The sequence below is a fragment of the Alnus glutinosa genome, chromosome 10 (genome assembly GCF_958979055.1).
Source record: "Alnus glutinosa chromosome 10, dhAlnGlut1.1, whole genome shotgun sequence".
NCBI lineage: Eukaryota > Viridiplantae > Streptophyta > Magnoliopsida > Fagales > Betulaceae > Alnus > Alnus glutinosa.
The window spans coordinates 10,457,988-10,479,688 of record NC_084895.1 but is presented as its reverse complement, the minus strand read 5'-3'; the positions used below and the strand labels follow the sequence as shown (position 1 = coordinate 10,479,688).

The 21,701-nt window shown below is 35.1% G+C and overlaps 1 protein-coding gene across 3 annotated transcripts in view; it reads left to right on the top strand.

The window, feature by feature from the left end:
- The window catches only part of LOC133880430 (uncharacterized), a 92,959-nt gene that overhangs the window by 49,059 nt on the left and 22,199 nt on the right, over nt 1-21,701 (top strand). For 2 of the 3 annotated variants that reach the window (XM_062319378.1, XM_062319380.1), the window contains exon 6: nt 14,109-14,207. The exons of the other annotated variant lie outside the window; for it this stretch is intronic. In XM_062319378.1, the coding sequence (XP_062175362.1) occupies nt 14,109-14,207 (99 nt within the window). The remainder of the gene's footprint in view (nt 1-14,108; nt 14,208-21,701) is intronic. 3 annotated transcript variants of the gene reach the window in all.

Genomic DNA, 21,701 nt, shown 5'->3' with positions numbered 1-21,701 from the left:
CTCAGTCGTACATGCAAACATGACGCTTCAAACCTTTGGGGAACTCGTGTATTATAAGCACTCCAAATATATGTCATCTCATGAAATCTATTTAATGTCATTACTCAGTCGCACATGCATACATGACATTCCAAACCTTTGGGGAATTCATGTATTACAAGCACTCCAAATACAGGTTATCTCATAGAATGCAATGCAAACTAGTCGAATATCACTATACATACGCTTCCCGTCCTATACTAGAAAACATTTGCATACTAATACGTCTAGCACAAAATCCTTTTCCAAATCATGTCACACATCACTTTGCTATGCATGCTTTTGTTCTATTTTCTTGTTTCTGAAGCTAGGAGCATTAACTCACTGGTGCGAGGAGTATCAACTCTCTGGTCTTACTATTTCTAGGACCAAGAGCATAACCTCTATGAAACCTATTGTCTCCACCCATGAGGATTCAACCCCAGGGCTCATTCAGCGTACATGATTTCGTTATGCTAGTGAACACTATCTGTGCTCTATATCCATGCAATCACACACACATCTCATCTTATCTCATGATCTATTCACAAACTTTAATCAACACAAGTGTCACATAAAATACTTCTTAATCCACATGTTCTTAACATAACATAAAAGCTCATGAATCTCATTAAATCATCGTTTCAACATAATCAAAGTAATTCACATGCATATACCATACAAAAATATCATTGGCTCAAAGTAGTCAAACATATCATTTTATTTGTGTAAATCACAATAAGTTCTCAATGAGTAAAATACGCACTTTGGCTGCTTGGTTTATAGCTTTTAGATGAATCTTCCACCAAAGCCTCGCAATGTATCACTGCATTAACACATTGCAAGATACATTAACAATAACACAATATTTCTAACTCTGAACTTCGAAATAGCTTTTGAATCGTTCAAGGGCTAAACCCATGGAAAACTCATTGAATTATAGGGTTCCATTTGACAACCCAAACAATAAATAATACTAACCCATAAGATAATCTTAGGGTTAGGTGCATAAAACTACAATTTAAACAATAACCCAACAGTTAGGGTTTCAGAAACTTTAGCCAAAATTCACCAAAACATGACACGGAGCTAGGAGATTGTTCACAAAGCTCCAAGATGTGCAAAACCTAAAGAAGAATAGAAGATCAAGCTCAATCTCTCAAGAATCAACCTAAAACTAGAGCAATTATGAATTTCAAATTTTACCTTAAATCAATCGGTGAAAACGTAGATCTCTTCATGTAGATCACGTTTCTGAAGTTGGATTTGAGTTTAGAGGCTTGAATATTCAAGAAATATGGGTTTTAGATGAAAACCCTAAAGAAAATGGTGAGGAGGGTTGAGGGATACACGAAAATGAGCTGAAAAAGGAGCTGATTTTCTGTTTAAAATGTGGGCTATCTGGAAGGGAAAGAGGTTGTCCTAATACATGTCGAAGCAATCGCAAACTGTACTTTCTAGGAATTGTGTTCGGACATAGGTTGTGCTTGTTCATACATAACTTCCAGAATGTCAATAAAGACATTCTAATTAACCCGTTTGTACACCAGTTTCGACCCGTCCGGACCCGATTCTCAGAAACTCATTTTTTAGTGTTTTCTAAGTGTTTTCAAGGTGTTTTCTTTCCATTTTACTAAGTCTAATAATTTCCTTAATCTAATTCACATTTTAAACTCCTAATTAATGTCTTGGACATTACAGGATGTAGAAAATTACATTTACACTAAAACAATCATCATGATTTTATAAACCATAAGAAAATCTTATGTAGTCAAGGTACCAATCACAAAATTTATCCCTATGTTGTCGATGCAATTCCCTGTCCAATAGTCAACCCTTATTAGAGCCGTGGCTCAGCTTATCCAGGTGCATCCTATATGTTTGCAGTCCACATTTAGAATTCACAAGTGTATGTTTAAGCCAAAGTAAGATGTCTTAGAAAATATAACTTGAGTGCGCAATTGAAGGAACTCATCTGAGTTAAAAATAATATATCGATGAACCTGCGTCAATGTGCATTGGTCGAGGATGACTTGTGTTACCAGCCTTCTAGCCTCATCGGGGTTTCTCTAAGTACCTTGAACAAAATGTCAGCATTTCATTTGCTTAGTAACCTTCCGCTATAGAACCCTCAGATGTAGCTCTGTTGCACACTAAGGATTTGTAGTGTCCAAGGGACCTACATAGAGAAAACAAAATTATCACCTGTATTACCTCTTTGAGACAATTGAGGAAAAAGAAGAATTATACATATATATATATATATAGAGAATACTCGTGTTACCTCTCAATTTGATACATCCTCCGATAGTGTATCGGTCTACCAAGCTATCATTCACGAAATAAATGTATGACAACATGAACCATGCTTGTAAAGAAACTCAAGGGAAATATTTGTTCAATCTTGCCCAATATTATTGGATTTTAGCTTCATGTCGGGCTAAGTCTTCTTCCGTCAATGTTTTCGAACATATACCCCTGAAAAATGCAGAGGTTTCACAACCTTCTTTGGCAATGATCCATACAAATCGATTGGTAGGATATGGTTGTCATGACTCTTCAAACCAACAATGGTATGGCCTTTAAGGTTCACACAACGGGACACATTGAAGGCATATCCGTTGAGTACACTGACATCTTTGATCACCTTAAAAAAAAAAATAATTTATCCTCATTAGACATCGTGTGGCATGTTGCGAGCAGATCTGTTTTGCCTCTCTCGTTGGTCAATGGTTGATGTTCTGGTCTTAAACCCATTTTATACAAGTCCAAATGTGCTACGTGGTTGTCTTTTTTTTTTTCTTTCATGTCCAGTAGCGTCCCAATGATATTATTCATCACATTTTTCTCTATGTGCATCACATCAAGGTTGTGTCGTAACAAACTATCTTTCTAATAAGGCAATGTGACATTTGCTTTCTAACCCTGTTGCTCAGTTCTGTTTTGTTAACCCTTTCCTGTGTCTTCATGAACACAAACAAGTCCCTATAATTGTCTTAGGATTTCATCTCCACCTGGCACAACTGGCATAACACCCAGCTCTTGTTTACCGTCAAAGTATCTTGCGTTCAATCGCCCCATATGATATGGTAGGCAACCATCGCCTATGCCCCATAACAAAATTTATATCCGTATGTTAACCATGTAGACCTCGTTGAGTTCATAGAATAAGGACATGCTAGTATGTCCCTAATACTCCATTCAGAGAAATCTGCATACACTGGGAAGTCATTTATTGTCCATATCAATGTTGCTCGCATAACAAACAAATTTTTCATGGATATATCAAATGTTCGTACCCCTACATTCCAAAACTCTTGTAACTATGATATTAGAGGTTGTAAGTAGACATCTATATTCATTCCAAGTGAAATTGGGCCAGGAATAGTCGTGGATAATATGAAATACGGTTATTTCCTGCACATCCAATGAGGCAAGATGTATGGAACTAGCATGACAGGTCAAGTATTGTGGCTTGTGCTCATGTTCCCAAAAGGATTAAAATCATCCGATGCTAGCCCAAGCATAATATTGTATGGGTTTGATGCAAAGTTTTGGTGTAGTGTATTGAATGCCCTCTAAGCTTCACCGTCTGCCCGATGCTTGAATACACTGTCTTTTGTCCACCCATGAGCGTGCCACCTCATGTGGGAAGCGGTATGTTGTGACATGTACAACCTTTTCAATCTTGATGCCAATGGAAACCACCGCAACACCTTCACCAGCCGCCTCTTCGATGTTTAGGATGACCCATCTTCTTCAATAACTTCGTCCTTCCACTTTGATTTTCCATACACTATACATGTATCTAACTTCTCATTTTCCTTCCAGAATAGCATACAATCATTTCGAAAAGCCGAAATCTTTTCATATGCAAGCCCCCAGTCTCTCAAATATTTTTGGACCTCATACGTACATTTAGGCAAAGCTAGCTCATCTCTTGGTACAAACTAATTGATGAACACAAGAAAAGATGTGATAATCGTATTACTCAGTCCACCCACCAAGTTGTCTAGATATACAATAGCTGGCAATTTGCTATATTTTGTTTTATCATGAAGTGGTTTGATTGCATCCTAAACCAAGTTGTAGAATTTCCTGGCACTCTCAACAATTCCCCTCAACTGCCTCAGGTGCATCTTCGGCTTGCAATTCCACTTGACACTTACCATCGTCTGTCCGAATATCATGCATGCCAAAAATATCTTGCAGTATGGCATGCATTATTCTTGACTCGTCGGGTATTGGTACATTATTTGGAGCCAGAGCCGAGTTGGGAAATTCAAGTATAGATACTCTATTTGGTGCAGGAGCCCCAATCTTCTCTCCATGCCAAACCCATTCATTGTAACTAAGCAAAATTCCACTTCCACCGGTCAAGTGGTCATATACTTCTTCTAGCCATAGGCTCCAATTCAAGCCACACTTCTTGCATGGCCACACAATTGAATATTTAATTCTAGAGATCGTAACTACAAACTTCACAAACGCTTCGGCCCCATCCATATACTCCCTCGATCCTCTCAACTTCATCATCCAACTCTTGCCCATATTTACCGTAACTACATTATAATACACAAAATTGTTAACGTGTATATAACACTAATATATATAAACCAAAACCTATAAGTTATATTTTGTATATATATAACATGTATAATGTTCCTATATATATAATTAAATACTTAGTGCTAATTAGTTCACTATATATAGCCCTAAACTCATATATATATATATATATATATATATATATATATATATATATATATATATATATATATGTGTGTGTGTGTGTGTGTGTGTGTGTGTGTGTGTTGCTAAATATATAAGTACTAAATATAACTATATATTATATATTATACAAGTAGTATATTTTAGTATGTTATTATAATATACATGCATGCACCTAAGGATTATAAACCCCAAAGCTCAAACCACAAACCCTAGCTAAACCCAAACCCTAAACCACAAATTACAACTACACTATAACCTTAAATCCTAAAACCAAATCGCAAACCCTAGTTATATTTAGTATACTATGTAAAACCCTAAACCCTATATATGTTACTAAATATATACATATATAGTATATTTTAGTATGCTATTATAATATACATGCATGCACCTAAGGACTACTAACCTTAGACCCCAAAGCTCAAACCACAGATCCTAGCTAAACCCAAACTCTGAACCACTAATTACCACTAATCAGTCTTTGGGAATTTTTAATTCTATCTGAAGAAATACATTAAAACTAAAATTAAAAATTTTAAGGTAGAAAGTAATATGGAACTGAAATAATAGAATAAATACACGAAAAAAAAAATCAATTCGTAATATTATGATACATGCATATAGATCTCTAATAATGTGAATATGCAATCATTTTGGCATACAAGTATGTGAATTTTATTGGAGAAAATACAAGTTATATATTCAAACGTTCTCCTTTTTCTTTTTCTTTTTCTTTTTTTTTGTAAAATTTTTTTACTTAATGTGGGAAATGCAATACTTTTAGCTCTTATAGAGAGATAGAGAGCTAGAGAGTGATGAGAGAGGATACTGGAGGTGGCAAGAAGTGGTGGTCGGTGGCATGGGGTTCAGGGTCGGAGGACGACTGATCGACGGAGTTGAGAGAGAGAGAGAGAGAGAGTGAGTGAGAGAGAGCTAGAGAGAGAGAGTGAGAGAGAAGACGTACTGGTGCCGTGCAGTGGTTGCTGGTGATCGGAGGAGCGGCGGCTGGTGGTGAGAGAGAGCTAGAGAGAGAGTGAGAGAGAGAGGACGTACCGGTGCCGTGCAGTGGTTGCCGGTGATCGGAGGAGCGGTGGCCAGCGGTGAGAGAGAGAGAGAGAGAAAGGAGAGGACATACTGGAAGCGTAGTGGTGGCCGATGATCGAAGGAGTGGCTGCCAGCAGTGTCTATGAGAGAGAGAGAGAGAGAGAGAGAGAGAGAGAATGAGACAAAGAGAGAGTGTGCGATCAGAGAGAGAGAGACAACAAGTTCTAAAAAAAAAAAAAGTTGGTTTTAATTTTGATATGATGGGGTGTGGCATGGGCAGTTTCGTGTCCCGTGCACACACCCTTCAAAACGAGTCCAATTGGATCCGTTTTAGCCAAAAACGTCTCCAATTAGAGTCATTTTGAAAACGAATCCAATTGTTTTTAATTTTTACTAAATTTTTTAATATAACTTAAACTACAAAGGAAGGGTTTTTCTTTGATGCTATATATAATGACTCATATTTGGTTTAGGGTTATATATAGTATATATATATATAAGGTTAGTTAGTTCAATCGGATCGCTTGCCCGGCTCATTAGGTCGACTCGTTAATTCGTTCATATCTCTTATATATAGAGAGAAATATAGATATTAATATATTATTAAAAATGAGTTATATAAATTTAAGCATCTATATTAGTAATTAAGTAATATATGTTATATATGTTACTTAATATTTATATCCGTGTGTATTAGTTAACATATATACTAACTAGTTAGCTCATAAACTAAGATATTATCTAGTTAATTAACATATATTAAGTTGATATAATTAACTATATGTTACTCAATATTTCTACGCATATTATATATATCATATTAATTAACTATAGTCTATAGGTCATTTTTTGATAAAAAAAAAAAAATTGTATATATATATATGTGCATGTGTGTGTGTGTGTGTGTGTGTGTGTGTAAAAGAATATAGTGTACTAGCTACGTAAATATAGTATTACATATTAATTATAATATGTTGATAATAGTATTTAGTATATTAATACTTAGTATATAACATATATTGTATAGTTAGTATATAACTATATATGTATAAACACATATATTACATCACACATTGTTAATTAACAATAATTATATATTATATTTATATTATAGTTACTTAGCTATATATAATATATTAGATTTGCTACTTGCTCACATTATACATATACTATTAGTTTATGAACTTGAATGTCATTCTCAACGAGTTCGAGCTCGCCCGAGTTTTAAACAAGTCAAGCTTGAACACACATTTCATAGACGGCTCTAGTTCAAGATCAACTATTTAAGTTCAACTCATAAATGAGATAGTCTTGAAATTTTAAAGTTGGATCGCCTCGATTACAACCTAAATACAACTTATATAGTACTATATATATATATATATATATATATATATATATATATATATATATATATATATATATATATATATATATATATATATATAGGGTTTATGCATATATAATATATATACAAAATATAATTATAACTTATATATATATATATAAATAATGACTCATATTTTGGTTAATTTAGTGTTATATATATAGTATATAGGGTTAGGGTTATTGATGTGAGTTTTAAAAGTACTCGCAAGCGCATAAATCGTTTGCAATATAGTGTATGTGCAAGTGCGAAGTCAAATCCATAGGGAATTGTATTACAAAAATTACTTTATATTTAAACTAATTCTATTTTAACCTAGCTCTAAATTTTGGGGTTTTGTAAATAAAATACAATACATAAAAAGAAAAGAAAATGTACTCAGGTTTTAGAATCCACACCCACTAGATCGCAACAACATATTCTCATGTTCGTCAATACGTATCCAAAGTTCTCATCGTACAAATCTTACGTATGTCGTTTTACTATACTTAAAAAATTAATTAAATCATTCAATGAATCTGTTCTTTGCACAAATCACAAAAAATATCCGGTTTAAACCAAATCATCAAATGTATTCATAAAACGAAACACAATGAATATCCAATGTTTTGATAAATGAAAAATCTCAGCAATCAATTAAATGAGACTATCTCAAATCATCACATGTATCCGGAAATCACAATAGATATCCAAAAAATCATCTCAATAATTGAAAAGAAGTAAAACATTGAAAATATTAAATCCAATAAAATCAGATAGTATAAATTCTCATGAAAATATTGTTGCTATTTAAAGGTGAGATTTCATTCTCAACCTTAGTTAAAAAATTAGTTACTCATCACTAAGAAAAAAATATTAAATTTTATGAAGAACATAATAAATAAATAAATAAAACTTACAAACTACTACATGCCTTGGTGTGACTGTAGGCTTGCGCCTGTCACACCCAACCCCCCCCCCCCCCCCCCCCCCCCCCCGGTTTAGAAGAGAAAAAAAGGGATATATGTATATAGAATACAAGTCCTAGGTTATTCTTTTGGTGCTGCTTGCTTCTTAGGAAAAAAATCATGTGTGTTCCTCCCATTGGTAAGTGGCCAGAGCCTGATACTTCTATCTTGTTAATTATGAAAAGAGCTCGACGCGTCTGGTCCCCATCACGATCTCCTCTTCAATTGGCGCCACCTATCTGTTCAGCTCAAAAAAAAAAAAAAAATTCCTTTTCTGTATATGTGGCGCCTCCCATGCACTTTCCAGGTCGGTTCTATACTTTCCTTGAGCATTCGGTGCTGCCACTCCTCCAGACCTGTGTCTCTGTTCCTCTTGTGGCGAGAATCACGCACGCCTATCATGGAAAGATTCAGCCTTAGGAAGAGCTGGGTGTCGGTGCATGCACAGCTTGTTCCTTGGAAGAACTAACATGTGCGTGTACTGGTTCAGTGCAAAGCAACCCAGCTTTCCTAAAGAAGAGTGTGCTGCCAGAAATGGAAACGTGCGTGTCTTCTCTTGGTCAAAAGGAAATAATCTCCTTTGCGCCCGTGTTCTCTAATTCGGTGCTAGTTCTTCCCAAAAGAGAAAACCCGCGTATGTGCTGCCTGTTTGGAAAGAAAACATGTGGGTACAATGCATGGATGAAGACGCGTCCTGCTGTTATGGAAAGAACTGTGTCTCTCATTTTGCTCCAGTTCACGTGTAGTTTGGTTGGTGTGTTTTATGGAAAGAATCACATAGTGATTCGGTGCTACTTGGAACGGCTCTCGGTGCTGTCTCCTTTTGGGAAGAAAATCGTGTACAACAATTCCGTGTTGCATGCCAAGCCTGGAAAGAAAATTGCTTTGCCTTGATTTGTTGCACGGCTACAGGTTTGGAAGGAAATCATCCGTGCGTTTTTCTGCTGCCAGCTCAGTGTCTCTCTTTTTTAAAATCTACTTCCTTTGTGCATGGATTCAGTGCTGCATATATGGAGAGAGACGTGTGTGTGGTGGCAAACATGGAGAAAAAAAAAAAGTGTGCTGCGCCTATCTTTGGAAAGAGCCGAGTCCAGCTGGTTCGGTGTAGGTCCTTGATATGTACATGCAGCTCTAAGTCTAGAACTAAAATTCCCTCATTTGCACTGCACGAACACTAATTAGGAAAACATGTATCTTGGCTTGTTCTAAAACAATGCACACACTGGCGCCTCCCATTTATTTTACTTTGCCACGTAGCATTGCCTTATTAGGGAATCCACACTTGCCAAATTCTGCATTTTCAATTAATTTCAGTTTCTCCCTTCTTTGCAATTCTATATTAAAATAGTCATTTTCTTCAATGACCTACAAAACACTTAGAATACTAAAACTAACAAAAAAAAAAAAAAAAAGAGAAAGAAAACAACAAAACTAAAAGTTTAAAAAAATGCAAATTAAGGGATCCAAATATATTATATTTGATACTCGTCAGTTATAGATATATTACAAAAAGTGATGGGGCCGAGTAGGGGTGTACATGTGCAACTGCCAATTAATAACCATTAATCAGATAACCGAGAAACTGGATATAGCCGCAACCGGATAATCGGTAGGATTTTAGGAAACTGGTTAAAAATTATAAATGGAGTCTTTTTTTTTTCTTTTTTTTCTTTTTTTTTTTTTCTTTTTAGTAATTTATATATATATCATTGTTAATTTTTAGTAATCGGTTTTGTTAAAACGGCTCCACTTGGAGTCATTTTAGTTAAAAACGACTCCACTTGGAGTCGTTTTGTTAAAATAACACTAACCAAAAACAACTCAAAAAGGCTGACTTTTTGTAGTGACATGTAAAGCTATAATATATATATATATATATATATATATATATATATATATATATATATATGTCCAATGTTCAATATTATACAATTTATAGAAAACCAACTTAATGTATTTGGAGTTTTAGACACTAGTTTCAACATAGCCCAATTGTCAATCTCTCAGGATAGGCCTATCCAGGAGTCTTGTTGTCTTGGGTTGAGGCTTGAAATTTTTCATGGGCCGGTGCTGGCTTTGAGGCCTGATCCTTTCCAAATCAGCCAGTGAAATTGGGATTATTCTTAATAAATAATAATAATAATAAATGATTGATGTGATATAAAATGTGAAAAGGTTTGCATTCATTTTTATATGTTTTCACTGTCCATGACTGAAAACTACCTAGAAGATCTTTTGCATCATCCATCATATGCCCGTATCTGCTCCAACAATTCCGATCTCTTTGTAATGCATGAGCTATCCCCAATGCATCCCCCTCCATCATAAAGTTCTGGAATCCCAAATCTATGCTAAATTCGACCACTTTTGAAACTGCCATAACCTCTTCTACAAGGGGGTCTGGAATGTACCACTTTGTGGTACACATTGATTATAACACTTTGCTTCATAATCTCTAGCTATTATCCCCACTCTCATTTTCTTTTTTATTTTTGTTAACAGCTACATCCCAATTTATCTTTATATTCTCTACTAGTGGTTTTTCCCATCTCATGAATGTAGGCACTCTATTGTTTTTGTTATTATTGCTCAAGCCTTTTTCATCTTTATAGAATATAAACATTGGATATAATTTCTATAAAGATTATATGCAGCATCATCCAAATAATGGATTGCCACATCAGATCGTATTTTTCTTTCCAAAATTAAGTATGTATCGAATACTTTAGCAAGTGATTCCGATTAATTGAAATCTGAACATACATTCGTAAATAAATAAATTACATTAACTCCCAACTATAAGTTCAAACATTCTAATAATTTCATATATTTTCATACATCTATTAAAAAGAAAGTGATACCAAATGCAAGACAGTACACATAAAACATCATTATTTGATATTATTACTCTTAACTTTTTCTTAAAAAAAAAAAAAAAAAAAAAAAAAAAAATGAGAGATAGGGATTTTTGGATAAATGATTCAAATGAGTGAGGAAGAGGAGTCTTTCATGGGTGATAGAGATGGAAGTGACTTGCTTCTACCTCCAACACCTCGTCTGCCTCCTCCTCAAATGCCCAACATGGCTCAATTTTGGACCAATGCCGCGCAATTCATGACAACCATGATGGCCGCCATACCTAGACAGGGCAAACATCATAATAAGGTTGGTTGCTCATCGACCAACTTCTTCAAACACAATTCACCAATGTTTGATAGAAGTGCTGGGCCTTTGGCAACTGACAACTGGATCACAAATTTCCAGGACCTTGCTGATGCCCTTAGTTGTACAGATAGTCAGAAGGTTGACTATGCTGGACTCAAGTTGGACGGTGAAACCAAGTATTGGTGGAAGTCAACAAAAGTCTTTATAGCTGAAGAATTGGCCTCTTGTGTCCCAATCACACGGGATCGATTCAAGAAGGAGTTCAATGACCGATTCCTCCCTCGAGCACGATGACAACAATGTGCTCGAAAGTTCCCAGATCTGAAACAGGGGAACATGTTAGTTGAGCAGTATTCAGCTGAGTTCCTTAAGTTGTCAAGTTATGCTTCACACCTCATCCCTGATGAGCAAACCAAGGCTAAAAGGTTTTTTGGCGTCTTAACGTCAAGAATCAAAGAGAGGATTGCTTTCCTCGAGATTAACAACTACACCAAAATGGTGCAAACTGCTACCATTGTTGAGAGAGGGATCAAGGAAGCAACTGCTGACTATGTGAATAGGAAGTGTTCCATGTCATCTGGAACGCCTCTTCCTCCACCTACGTCAAAGCGATAGTCTTATAGCAGTAGTTCCGTATCCTTTGGGAAAAGGAATGCCCCTGCAAGTCGTGTCAATGTCAGTGTGTCACAGTGCAACAAGTGTGGAGGGGAACACACTGGGGAGTGTATGATAGAGTCTAGGTTATGTTTTTGGTGTGGTAAACCACAGTGCAACAAGTGTGGAGGGGAACACCCTGGGGAATGTATGATAAGGTCTAGGTTACGTTTTCGGTGTGGCAAACCTGGCCACTTTGCAAGTCAATGCCCTACGTCAGATACAAGGAGTCAATGGTCGCAAGCAACCAATAACCAGCCAAGACAACTTGCCAAGCAAAGGTGCACTCACTTATACCAGGAAATGTCAAAGCTGAAGCCAATGCCACTAATGTAGTCATAGGTACAATCCCTTTGTTTGGTAGTGTAGCCTAAATCTTGTTTGATTCGGGTGCTACCCATTCGTTCATTTCATCCACTTATGTGAAACTATGCAAGTTGAGCACTGAACCCTTAGATCAAAACATATGCGTGGCCACTCAAGTTGGTGACACTGTAACATGTAGGAAATGTGTGGACATAACCTATTTCACCTTTAACTTCTTCTTTTTTTTTTCTTCCGAAAACTATGAACCAAGTCCATGAATTGTTTCCTGAGGGAAGAAGGGAAATTGTGATTTGGTAATAAGGATGTGGTCCAACCATCTATTGTCATACCCACAGTGACCATCCATTGTGTGGCTTCACACAATCGATGTGTCATTAGGAAACTTGATGGCAAAGGTGATGTTCAGGGGACCAATCGATTAAAGCTCAGCATAACTTTGACTAGTCACCCTCTCTCTAGCATTTTCGGTCATTAATGCTTATTATAAAGTTTAAATCATTATATCTGCAACTTCCACCTTTGGGGAACTAAGACCAAATGGGAATAGATAGGCACATTTGCGATTTTGAGCAAATGTCACATTCTTCACCTACCTATCATCTTGCACACTAGCATAGAGAAGGGTAGTGCCACATGTCACCTTTTACCACTACTTTTCTACTGCCGAAAGGAAGGTTCTCTCTCCTATATCAAGAGGCAAACCCTTACATGTAAAAATAAGCATGCGATATAGAACACATAATAAGCACAAACAACCTCACACACAATACAACATAACTATAAGAGAGAGGGAAGACTTGTAACAATCCATACCCAACAACATAATATTGTTCGCTTTTAACTCTCCTGAACCAGATTTACCAAGAGGTCACCTATTTTCGTACTACTCTTACATAAGCATGCTTAACTGTAAAGTTCTGATAGTTTCATACCCATCATGACTTTAAAACACGTTGTGTCAAAAATGGTACGAATATATATAAACACATCATCATTCTCATACCATGAAGATGTGAGACGTCATAACACTCGGAATCAAGTTGCTTAATTGAATTACCGCTGGATTTTTTTTGGGTTTTTGTTAGCTCGAGGTGACACTGATTACTGTCACAAGACCATATGGTGACATCCTTTCTCCATTACTCACTCCCTCCTTTTTTCATTTCATATATATCCCCTGTAACTTTTCCTGTTAAAATTGTTATTGTCATTGCTACTCATTATTATTATTATTATATTCCAAGTTTTGTTACTTCTAGAGCTGTAATTCAGCTTACCGTAGAGGCTAAATATTATGTTTGCTAATTGTGTTTATGTGGGCTTTCTTGTCTAGTCAAAGTTTGGGCTTAAGTGCTTTTGCACCCCTATAGTGCTCTAATAGCCGCTAGCTACTCTAATTCGCGTGAGTTTTGGGCTTGATTCTCTCTCTTTAACAAAACGAATTGTTTACCAGAGATTTGTCACCTAGGGGCGTTATTATACATATCATGAATCCAAAAAGAAAAAATAAAATAAAAGGAGAAAAGATAGCCTCCAAGACACCTATAAAGAGGATTTATTTCGTAAAATAATGTCTTGGTCGCATTTGCACCCATATATCTGGTGCAATTTTTGCTACCTTTCGAAGGCTGGAACACACTATACGATAAAGTCAAATTTCTAAGGTATATTGAAGAGTTTCCATTTTCTTTTCTTTTTTTAGGTAAAATCATGATAAATTGAATAGTTATTTGTTTAATCTTTTATGTTGCTAAAAAAACATTTACCCATATGTATTAATTAACGCTATGACTGCATTCTTGTTGAGATTCAATGTCCCTTTTTTATGAAAGGCATACACATTCAACCTACTAGTGCCATAGAGGAAATTCGTTTGAGCATTCAAAACAATGAAAGACCCAAAAGCAATCAAGTAAAAACCACAAGATCAGGTATGTTGTTCCCTAAACTGTTTTTTCCCTAAGAGTTGGCTTGCAACAGTAAGAACAATATTTTGGACAACTTCATATTTTCTCATGTGATAATTACTTAAATGATAAAACCATGACTTGCCTTCATTAGAGAAACAATATTCCAATAACTATTTTTCTTTTAGCGTTGGCAATCTCAATGCAGAAATTACTTCGTCCATAAAGTAAACATGAAATATGTCTCAAGAGAATAAATTAAAAATTAATGATTTATTTAATATCTGAAAAAATTTCATATTTCGCATATATACTTGTACAAAATTTGTTAATTTATTCCTATTCTTTTACAACAATTACAAATCTCCAGTTTAGATTTTGTGTGATATTCCAATTTTTATCAAGGGCTTCTAAAAATATTTATTGTGCAACCTGATTCAGAACCATTTGTTTTTTTGAAACTGGATCATCACAATAACTTGTACATAGCCTTCATCGTCTCTTACGTGAACATGTTATATCATTAACACATATCAGCAGAAACATTATCTTAACAAAAACTTGCATAACACACAGAGCTGACAAATACATCTATTTCATTAAAGTTTAAACATTGTATCCATTACGTTACAAAGAATAACTATACAAAAGTGCCACATGCGACACAAGACAAATATATGTACCATAGAGCTCTATGAACATGACAATAGATTGACTAGCCATAAGTCAAACTTGAAATTCTAGCATCCTAGGACCTCAGTCACAACAGCCATAGTATGCAGCTACTGGATCCTTATCCAAATCCTTGGTACCTATAGCAACAATACCATCTAAGTGATCATGGGGCACCACATTTCCCCATGCAAAAATATGAGTCCACATGCTCAACGCTTATAAAAATCACTAAGTTTTCACAGTGAGGTGGCTTTTCACTATCCATGTGACTTTACAATAACAACTACCTTTGGGTTTTACATTCTTATAAAAGTAGTTCGTAGCTGATAGAGTAAACACTATAGTTATGAAACCCTTTAAATATAATGTAACGCCCTGCCTTTTACAAAAAGGCATACGTGAAAATTTATAATTTCCCATTCCGTTAGTAGCGACGGCTTTCCAACTTTTATTGTTTAGCGGCACAGGCAGTGACGACTTTCCCATGCCGCTAGTAGTGACAACTTTCCAACTTATTATTAACCCATTTATTAGTCATAACAATAAAATGTGCAAAGTTCCAAACAAATTGCATATAATTAAATAAAGCATAAATCACAACATTATGGAAACCAGTATCACTCTCAATAATTATAAAATACTTACACATGTAATTAAACAAATGCATATAATTACATAAATTCGTAAACATGACATTATGGAAATCAGTATCATCCTCAGCAAGTATAAAATATTTACAATTCTTTCCTGCTTCAAACAATATTTACACAAGTGTTTACGGCAATATAGTTTGGTATATGCGATAGTATATTAGTACAAAATACTAAGAAGCTATTTTAATACTTTTATTACTATTTCTGACTTTTAAATAACCTAACATAGTTTTTAATATAGTTTGGATATTACAACGGCATATGAAATAGGTCGATTATATTACCACATATTTTCATGTGGGTATTATTACGACATTTATTAATTAATGCCTAAAATACACTTAAATTAAAACCAGCATCATAATAACATTAATATTAAAAAGCTTATATCAATTTTGTACAAAATTGATGTAGTGACCTTATTAATGTAAATAATGAGTTTTATATTTTAAAACTAGATGGATGGCATATCAGCATAAAAATAAATAATTCTTATTTTAGTCTTATAAAATTGGGTAGAATAACGACCATTTTACAAAATACTCCATTTTATTTGGGCATTATAATGGTGTATTTTGTCAATTAAATACATCACTTGAAAATACCTGTTTAGACACAACATTTAAACATTAAATATCTAATAACTTATAAAAATCATAAAAATTGAACTATGTTTAGAGACTTACCAAAATATCTCCAAAGCAAGTTTGAGATATTTTTGAGAAATGCTCCAAGTGTTTCTAGCAGAACCAGCTGAGAGAGATAGGATAGCTTTCTACTTCCTTTTCTTTTTCCTGGTTTACTAGCCGAGAGAGAGAGAGAGAGAACTTTTAATCTTTTCTTTTTCTTTGTTGGCTACGACAAAGAGGGAGAAAGAAAATAGAGAGAGTAAGTTCTTCTCTTTTCCTTTGAGTTAGTTGTAATAGAGGCAGTGGATATTTGAGAGTTTCGGAGCTTCTCTTATATTTTTTCCTTTGAAAACAGAAGCTAGCCAAGTGTGTGAGAGACAGAGTTTTATTTTTCATTTTTGTATCTATTTTCTACTATTCATTGAGAAGAAAACAGAAAGGATTAAGAGTTTCTGTTTCTGTTCTGTTAAAGGGAAAGAACTACTGGTTGAGAGAGATTGTCTGTCATTAGAAGAGCAAGAGAAAAAGGGAGAGCTTGGGTGAGTCTCTGCGGAAATTACAGAGAAAGAAGTATAAGGGAGAAAGTTGCAGAGAGTTATTCCTTGGCCGTGGGTGTGTGTGTGAGCTTGCTGGAAAACAAATACCCACTTAGTTAACTATAGACCGAGACCAGAACAAAGATTAAACTCACTGCTGTAAAACAAAAAAGAGAGAGGGAGAGCAGAGAGCAACAGAGAAAGAAAGGAAAAACGGAGGAAGAAGAAGGTTAAGGTGTGCAATGAACCGAAGGGCTGCATTCCTTTTATAGAATCTTGGACGGCCAAGATGAGCTTATTTTGATCGTGTCCAACGGTTGGGAGCATCTACTTCAGCATCAAGTTAAAGATATTTTGTATAAAAAATTGGAGGACAGCTGGTGCGATGGAATTCATCTTTTGCAGAACTATGTCGATCGATCGCCATTTCTTGGCAATCGAGAGCTACTACGATTGAGCGCCATATTGTGAGGATCAATTGTCGTGTCCAGATTTAATTATTCATATTTCGATTTTATAGCTTAAGGTCCGATAATCTTGTTTAATCAATTTAGAATTATGAAAATGCCTCAAATAATATTTAATCCTATAAATATTCACATAAAATATTAATGAATATTTATTATCATAAATATTCATATATATTCTTTTGCCTTATTACTAGGTCTTAAAATTATATTTTAAGACGTTATATTTTATGTCTTAAAATTTGGGGCGCTATATATAATATCTTAGCTGTGCATATATGGGCATGTTCCCAATTCACACTCGAAAACGTTCTTATACTAACCCCTCTAAGTCATAACATTGTACATATATACAGCATAGCTCAGTTGCGCATATATTATAAATGTATCCCACCCTATGGAGTTGCCATATATGCACTTTTAAATATGGAAATATATAGCATCATAACTCAGCTACACCCGCTCCCTTGAGTAGCATAACATAAGCATACAAACATATCTAAGCATGAAACCAAGAAACATCATAACTCAGCTACATCCATATACATGTGTCCTACCTTCTTGAGTGTATGAAAACATTATATGCAACCAACCGTAACGGTGTGCATATGCTTTGTCCCATTCAAACGCATATACATAATGATATATCTAGTATGAAAACCTTGACAATTGAAAACATATTTGAAAAATAATAATGACTCCTAAATTAACCACAACCAAGCATGCAACCAAATATGTAAAGCAATAAAGAGATTGACACAGATATTTGGTTACGAAGTGGAAACTCTTTGAACCAAAGAGAAAAACCACTCCGGGGCAGCGAAACCTAGGAAATCAACTAATAGAAGAAATAACTAGTTACAAGATAGCAGTACTCACAATACCTTTGCAGTAGTCGTACCTTGAACTTTAACAAGTACCTATACTTGAACGCCTCTCTACCAGACCCTGTCTGAAGAGTTCTTCAATTGATCCCTTTAACTAGAGCTCCTCTCTAGTTAGGCTTCAAACGGTTGAACGGTAATAACACAAAAACTCTAAGAGAATTAGCACATCTAACAATTTCTGCCAAATAAATCTTCTCTTAGCACACAGGAATTCTATTCAGTATTCATACAAAAACACAGCCTAGAAACCCCTTTAAATAGGCTTCAAAAAACCTAATTCTACACAAATTCGGATTTCCATAGTCAACGTCCGGACTTGACTTCTGGCATCTAGACTTGCAACTGCAACTTCATAAAATTGTTGAGCGCGTCCGGACTTGCAACCCTAGCATCTGGACGGTTGCATTAAAGGAACCTACTAACCTCTATGTCTGTTGTGCTATCCAGACCTTTTCCGGACTTAAACTCACTAACCTAACCGTCTGCTGATGGCGTCCAGACATGTATTAGACTTTGAGTTTCAGAGCTAGGTGACCGGACTCTGGCATATGGACTTCCAGACATGCTGTAAGGAAAACCGACTTTTTGAACTGTAACGTCTCCATAAACTTTCCTTCACTAGAATCTTTCCTTCTTAGTGATATTCTGAGCAGATATTGCCTTGTTTAGCTCTTTCCATCTTAGAATAAATATTCTGCCATAATTCTTCTGGAAATACGGTGTCCCTGATATGGAAGTGTTTTTGTCAATAAAATGTAGCCAATTAAAATGACTTATACCAAAAATTAAAAATACTCACCCTTTTTGTTTCAAAAGGACAAAGGGTAAACAAAGTATTAACAGCCAGTAAAATAAACCATGATAATCCAAAAATTATCCAAAATATCTAGTGTTCAGTAAAAATAACCCTAACAAAAATAAATAGTTTATCGAAACAATTGAAAAAAAAAAGTGACACAACACTTAATCCTGCTGTAGTTTTCTGGAAAAGATAAGAAAGCCAAGTAGAGGTATTCTTTCACACAGATAATCAGAACACGAATGTATATAAAATGGAGAAATTAGTCACATAGCAGTTCAAACATATCTAAAAATATACATGAGAGTGAAGTAATTTATTAGTAAAAATTTCTCTGCAGAATATGAAACTTAGAAAATTTACTCAACTCATACCATGCGTGTCGTGTGTAAAAGCTTTCTCAATTAAGGCAGCATTCTCATTGATAAGGTCTGAAACAGCTGAATTTTCTAAATAAGAGAAAATTATTGTTTGATGACTCAAAAGTCAAACTTATCTTACTACGCGGCCTAGCCCTAGTAAGAAAGACAAGCAGAGGTATTCTTTCACACAGATAATCAGAACACGAATGTATATAAAATGGAGAAATTAGTCATATAGTAGTTCAAACATATCTAAAAATATACATGAGAGTGAAGTAATTTATTAGTAAAAATTTCTCTGCAGAATATGAAACTTAGAAAATTTACTCAACTCATACCATGCGTGTCGTGTGTGAAAGCTTTCTCAATTAAGGCAGCATGCTCATTGATAAGGTCTGAAACAGCTGAATTTTCTAAATAAGAGAAAATTATTGTTCGATGACTCAAAAGTCAAACTTATCTTACTAGGGCCTAGCCACCCTCATCTGATACACTCCCCCTAAGTCACAACACTTTTTATTTTACTTAATTTATTAGTGATCGTCTATTTTCACAATGATTTGATCACTGGCTATTTCTAAAAGGACAAGTGTAGGAACAATTTAACAACACATCTAGAAATGAATCGTTTATGATATCCATATTTTTTTAGAATTTATTTGCTTTTTATATTTAGAGCTGTAACCCAATAATAGTGCCAGAATTTATAGGTTCTAGGTTCAAAAAAAAAAAAAAATTGTTAAAAGAATTTTCAGCATAAAAAACCAAAGATAAAAAATTTACCTTAAGGGAGCTTTTGATAGTGCACAAAATTTATCGCATGAGAGGAATAAACTATCAACTTTCAAATGCAATAGAAAAACTTAGCAGATATCAAGCAAAAGATCTCAAGCATATGTAAGAATATGTCATCAATGCACATAGATTAAGATATCAATTCTAAATATATAAGCTATCTGATGAAATGTATAAAGAATAAACTGCATCATCCATAAGCTATCTAATGAAATTTATAAAGAATAAACTACATCATCGCCCTGTGTTTTTGAAAAAAAAAAAAACTAAAAAATAGCAAGAAAAATAGTAAAAAGACACGCTTAAGCAGAGAAGACTAAAGAACACACTAAAGTCCAATCCTAGCATGTAGAAGGACATGTCACAGGCACCAATGGCTTTCCTAAAAGATTCAAACCTTCTACCATCGAGAGGTGTGGTAAGGATATCAGCCATTTGGTTGTGAGTGGGCATAAAAGAAAGAGATACTACCTGGGACTCAACAAGATCCTGAAGGAAGTGATGACGGATGTCTATGTGCTTGGTGCGAGAATACTAAACTAGATTCTTGGAAATATTAATGGCACTTGTATTGTCGCAATGAGCAACCATGGTATCTTGTGCAAAGCCATAATCAAAAAGAAGTTGCTTCATTCAAAGCAACTGAGTGCAGCAGCTACTAGCAGCTATGTATTATGCTTCTGTAATGGATAGAGAAATAAAGGACTATTTCCTACTCAGCCATGCTACCAAATTGGTGCCAACATAAAAGTAGTTGCCTGACATGCTTTTTCGATCATCAGCATTGCAAGGCTAATCTGCATCAGAATACCTTGCAAGCACAATATCTGTCTCTCAAGAATACCAAAGACCATGAGTAGTTGTATCATTTACATACCTGATGATATGTTTGACAGCAATGAGATGAGATTCTTTAAGAAGTAGAAAAGACTCCCAATCATATTTGTGTAAAGAGTAGAGTTCACACTTTTGCCTGTAAGATCTACACTGATTTTAACACCTGTGCTCATAGGTGTGCAAGCATGACTCTTCCCATCCAGACCAAACTACTTCACCAAGTCTTTGGCATACTTGGACTGAGAGATAAAGATCCCTTTAGGGGTTTAGACTTGGAGACACAAAAAAAAAAAAATTTAGCTCTCCAATCATACTCATCTCAAATTCTTGCTTCATCTCTTTAGAGAATTTGTGGGCTTGAGAATCAACTATAGCTCCAAAGATGATATCATCCACAAAAATCTGAGCAATGAGCTTGTGCTTACCTTGGTTCCAAATAAATAAGGTCCGATCAACATGTCCTTTTGTAAAACCTTGAGCCAAGAGATAAGTAGTAAGTCACTCATACCATGCCCGAGGAGCTTGCTTAAGGCCATACATAGCCTTTTTCAGTTTGGAGAGATGCTGAGGATGATGAGAATTTTGAAGTCCTTTGGGTTGTTCCACATAGACTTCTTCTTGAAGTATACCATTCTAGAAGGCACTTTTGACATCCATCTAATAGTGATTGAATCCAAGATGACAGGCAATGGATTGCAGAATTCTGATGGACTCTAGTCGAGCAACAGGGGCAATTGTTTCATCAAAATTTACACCTTCAATCTAATTGTACCCCTGAGCAACAAGTTGAGCCTTGTTTCGAACCACAATAACATGCTCATCGGGCTTGTTGTTAAACATCCATTTTGTGTCGATGATGTTGTGATCAAGAGGTATGG